Genomic DNA, 4814 nt, shown 5'->3' with positions numbered 1-4814 from the left:
GATGGTTGGCTTTCAAGCTGGAAACATAGGCACGGCGTTCATTTTCTTGGAGTGTACGGTGAAAAGCTATCAGCAGACCCGGCAGCCGCAAGTGAGTTTACAAAAAAACTAGAAAAAGTTATTGCCGACAATAACTTAAGCCCAGAACAAGTATACAATATGGATGAAACTGGGTTAAACTTCAAACTTTTACCTCGAAAAACATTGGCTACGGCGAAAGAAAAGTCTGCTCCTGGCTTTAAAGTAAGCAAGGAAAGAATCACAGTGGCTCTTTGTTCCAATGCTTCAGGCTCCCACAAACTACCTCTGTTTGTCATCGGTAAGTCAGCAAAACCCAGGGCATTTAAAAACTTGGACATGTCAAAGCTACCAGTGTACTACCGGTCACAGAAATCGGCTTGGATGGATTCTCATTTATTCAAAGAGTGGTTTATTTGTGAGTTCGTGCCTAAAGTAAAAAGTCATTTGTTGAGTTTGAAACTTCCTGTAAGCGCACTTCTTCTTCTCGACAATGCGCCTACCCACCCGGATGAACTGACATGTGAGGGTGAGACTGGAATAAAACTGTATTTTCTGCCCCCCAATGTGACAAGTCTCCAACAGCCAATGGATCAGGGTGTCATTGAATGTGTTAAAAGGAAATACCGGAGAAAGCTCCTTTCAGAAGTTCTATTCAAGCTAGAAAACGATGAACAAACAGACCTAATCCAAGTGTTAAAAACAATCAACGTGAAGGACGTCATTTTGATGGTGGCTAAGGCCTATGATGAAGTAACAGCCTTGACAATAACAAAGTCATGGAGAAAAGTCTGGCCAGACATTGAAAAAGCCTTTGAAAAGGACGGAAATAATCTTGGTGTACCCGACCTTGAACATGAAACAGAGGAAACGGTAGAAATCCTAAGTGACTTAATGCGACTGCCTCACACTGAAGACATTGTGGAACAAGATGTTTTGGAGTGGTTGACCGCTGAAAAGGAGCTCGATAATGAAGTTTTGAATGATAAAGAAATAGCTCAGTCGGTTTTACAGCGTCAAGATACCCAAGACGTAGAAGAAGAAGACGATGTTGACGGTGAGGTAGACGACGAGGGTCAAATGAGTCACGCAGAGGGGGTGGCAGCCCTGCAACTGGCTACAACCTATATTGAGCAACAGACGACTTCTACAACAGTCGACGTCATGTTTTTGAGGAAGTGGCATGAATATGCAAGGAAGAAAGCTATTGAAGAAAAAGTGCAACGAAAAATTACTGATTTCTTTTAAAACCTTTTATACAGTAGAAAATTTTACTTTTATAACCATGTACATACTGTAAATTTGTGTTTGTAAATCTTTAATTTTGTGAGGTTTTATTTTCGTTATTTTGTGTGTGATAAATAGAAACTTTGAGTTTCGAATACAGTACGTGTTTACAACTCCAACTGCCAGTGGTAAGTTATAAGTTAGCACTTACCCTAGGCCTAGTTTAGTTTATTTGCTACATAAAACTCTTAAAATACTATTTGCACATGTTTCACAAATATTTACAGACTGTATGACGATCGAAAGTACGTTTTAGAAGTTAAAACGGTCTTATTTTTGCTAACTTCGGATAGTTCGGCCATTCTTTAGTTCGGCCGGGGGTCCGGTCCCGAGGTGGCCGAACGAGAGGGAGTCTACTGTAGTATGGTAAATAAAATAAAGATTATTGATTGATCGTTTCAAAGTAAATTTGGACACAAATGTACGAATGTAAGATATATTTTAAACCCGTTGTTTCAAACAAAGTGAAAATTATTTTTCACTAGTCTGTCACGTGTACGTAATGAAACAAGAGGTCACTTTGACTAGGTAAAGGTAACCTGCCACACGGCAGGGATGAATCATCTAACACAATTGCCTAAACAAACTTATAAAATAGTATTAAAAATTTAACTATAAAATTAAATTAGGTATGTAATTTTCTGGCTGTAGCTGGACCAAGTAGGCTGTTCCAAATTTATGTTGATGTTGATCCAGTGGATATTCCTCAAGAAACAGTGCGAGGGAATTGGCGAATATCACATGTTCGAGGTCGGCGTCAGTCAACGGCCAGAGGAGCGGCAGTGGGTTTTGAACTACTGAATTTTCACACGACGGACAGAGGTATTTATCAAAGGATGCCAACATTGAATGGGAAAAGGACCTTACAATTATTCCTGCACGACGTGGTCGCATCAGACAACACAATATTATTACGAGACTGCCTAGACCAAAGGGTCAATCACGAGATGTAACTTCACACTTAGAATGTTTTCAGTTATTTTTTTCCGGATAATAAAGTTGAAAAAAATTTAGATTATAAAAACCAATGGATTGTTGCTGCAAGAGAGACATTAGTTCAAGAGCGAGATGCCCGTGTTACAAATATAACCGAAATAAAAGCGTTGATTGGCATTCTTTTTTTGCTGGGGTTTGAAAATCCTCCCACCAGAACATTTTAGATTTGTGGGCTGAAGATGGCACAGGTATTAATTTTTTCAGATGTGCAATCGGTAGTAAAACATTCAGATTTTTATTTAGAGCTTTACGTTTTGACAACAACGAGGATCGTAATCAGCGTGTAGAGATAGACAAATTGGTAAATATACGTCCTATTCTAAATCTTATTGTTGAGAAAAGCAAAAATGCATACTCACGTAGTGAATATGTCACTCAAGATGACATTTTGGATGGGTTCAGAAGGAACTGTCCTTTCAGGCAATATATACCATCTAAACCGGCATAGTACGGGATAAAAATGTTTGCTTTGTGCTGTGCAAGAAGTACTATACAGTGAAACTTAGGTTTATGTGAATTAACAGCCACCAGGACCATATGAAATCAGTTATAGAGTTGCCGATATTGTAGAAAGAATGGTAGAACCAGTTGTACGGACAGGACGTAATGTCAACTTGGACAATTGGTTTACGTCAGTTCCTGTAGCAGAACACTTGAGAAACGATCACAGATTGACAGTTGTAGGTATTGTTAAGAAGGATAAGAGGAAACTGCCTTTGACTTTCAGTAATACAAAAGAACTCCCCATAACAAGCAGCATATTTGCATTTCGACCACAGCTCATAACAGTGAGCTACAAGGCAAGAAAGAACAAAAATGTCCTTTTGCAGTCAACCTTTCATGAAAATGACAGTATTGGCCCCGATTCAGGAGGTGCATCAAAACCAGACATTCTAATGTTTTACAACATGACCAATAGTACGGTCATTGAAGCATTATTGCACAGAATTTTTTTACTGTGAACCGAACTGCGTACAATTTTGGAATTAGGTTCATCTTACCCTTAACTTCAAAAGTGAAAATGATTTGAACTCCGCAACCACCCTGGGGGTGGTTGCCAACCCTTATCGGGGGTGAATGTTTTTCAAACTACCTCGGATATCGATAGAAGGCCTAATTTTAAGCAAAAAGTCATCTATAAAGATTTTCGAAAAATCTAATACTTTTCAAGTTATTGGAAATTGAAAATACGCAATTTTTTCACGTTTTTGCAAATATCTCCAAAAATATAAGTTTTATCGAAAATTTTATAAAGAACAAAATTGTAGCAGGTACAAATATGAACAACTTGGTTTTTATAAAGTATTCTAAGTGCAATATTAAGCTAGATATTAAAGATCAAAGCCGTTTTTTATTTTGTCTGAAATTTAATCATGTGGTCAATGCCATCTAGCGGCGAGCAGATGCATTTTAGGCATTCTAATAAAAAAGGGTTTTGTAGTGCTTGAAATAAGCTTTAAAATGAGCACTATTAAAAGTCTTTTGCACGTAAAATAAGTGAGCTGTATTGCAAATAAGAGGAGCATCTAATGTTTTTTCTTTTAACCCTTGAAAGCTCCGCGTTGCCATATGGCAAAACAAAAATGGGTTTTGCAGGTAATTTGTTCTTACCAAAATGATATTTTGGCAGCCCTGTTACAGTTCTAGGAGGCAAAGAAAGAGTTTGACAGCTGTTTCCTGTTAATTATTGGTCATGTGGTGTCAGTTTGTTCTGCCTGGCCGGTAAGTTGGTTTATATAATTATTTTTAATGGTAATTAATATATTTTTTGTAGTTGGTTCTTGTTAACAAATAGTTAAGATATATTTTTGTAATATTTAAATGTAAAAACACTTATAACAGTAATTTTTAAATCATGTTATTTTTAGCTGTTGCCAAATGGCAACGCGGGGTTTTCACAATAGCAATTGATGGGATTACATTACAAACTCAAAATATTTTATTTTACTGATACTGTTATTTTCTTTAGTCTGTTGTTGTTCTTTATTTTTTTAAGGTTTATACACGATTTCATTTCAAACTTCCTTATAAGTGCAAATCAGATAAAAGAATTGTAAATTTATTTTCTTTTAGAAATTTGAATCTTGCTGAAATTATTGAAGAACTACAATATGATGATCTGGAAGACCTTGTTGTTACTGACATATTTATATGGAACCTCCAGAACCAAATGTACTGTCTGATGAAGATTCAGCTGACGAAGATGGAGGAGGGACCATTGATAACCTTACTAAAAGACAGCTTGACGCCAATGCCGAGATTGTTTTCAGTAACAACAAAAGAATAGGATTTAGCCCTGACATTGAGGGCATTTGATGTTGTCTCAAGAAGTATTTATTCCTACAGAAGGAAACAAAACTAAATCCATCTCAGAAGGTTAATCTCAGTTATTACCACTTGATCGGTAGTCTCGATATAATTTTGTGCCTTTATATTTTGCTTTGGTTACACAGAAAATGGTGTATCAATTTTTTGACTGGTTTATTTGTTTTTCTTCAGCTTACCCATACTAT

General features: G+C 36.7%; 1 protein-coding gene across 1 annotated transcript; it reads left to right on the top strand.

Annotated features, from left to right (window-relative positions):
• Window positions 1-159: 159 nt before the first annotated feature.
• LOC124358505 (jerky protein homolog-like) lies at window positions 160-1266 on the top strand. Its single transcript, XM_046810800.1, has one exon. The coding sequence runs from the start codon at window positions 160-162 to the stop codon at window positions 1264-1266; it is 1107 nt and encodes a 368-aa protein (XP_046666756.1).
• Window positions 1267-4814: the final 3548 nt, after the last annotated feature.

This window comes from Homalodisca vitripennis, chromosome 3 (assembly GCF_021130785.1).
Source record: "Homalodisca vitripennis isolate AUS2020 chromosome 3, UT_GWSS_2.1, whole genome shotgun sequence".
Taxonomy (NCBI): domain Eukaryota; kingdom Metazoa; phylum Arthropoda; class Insecta; order Hemiptera; family Cicadellidae; genus Homalodisca; species Homalodisca vitripennis.
This window is presented reverse-complemented; position numbering and strand designations above follow the sequence as displayed.

Bases quoted from the DNA above. Each gene is read 5' to 3' on its own strand.
- LOC124358505 (XM_046810800.1), top strand. From the start codon at position 160: ATGGATGAAACTGGGTTAAACTTCAAACTTTTACCTCGAAAAACATTG.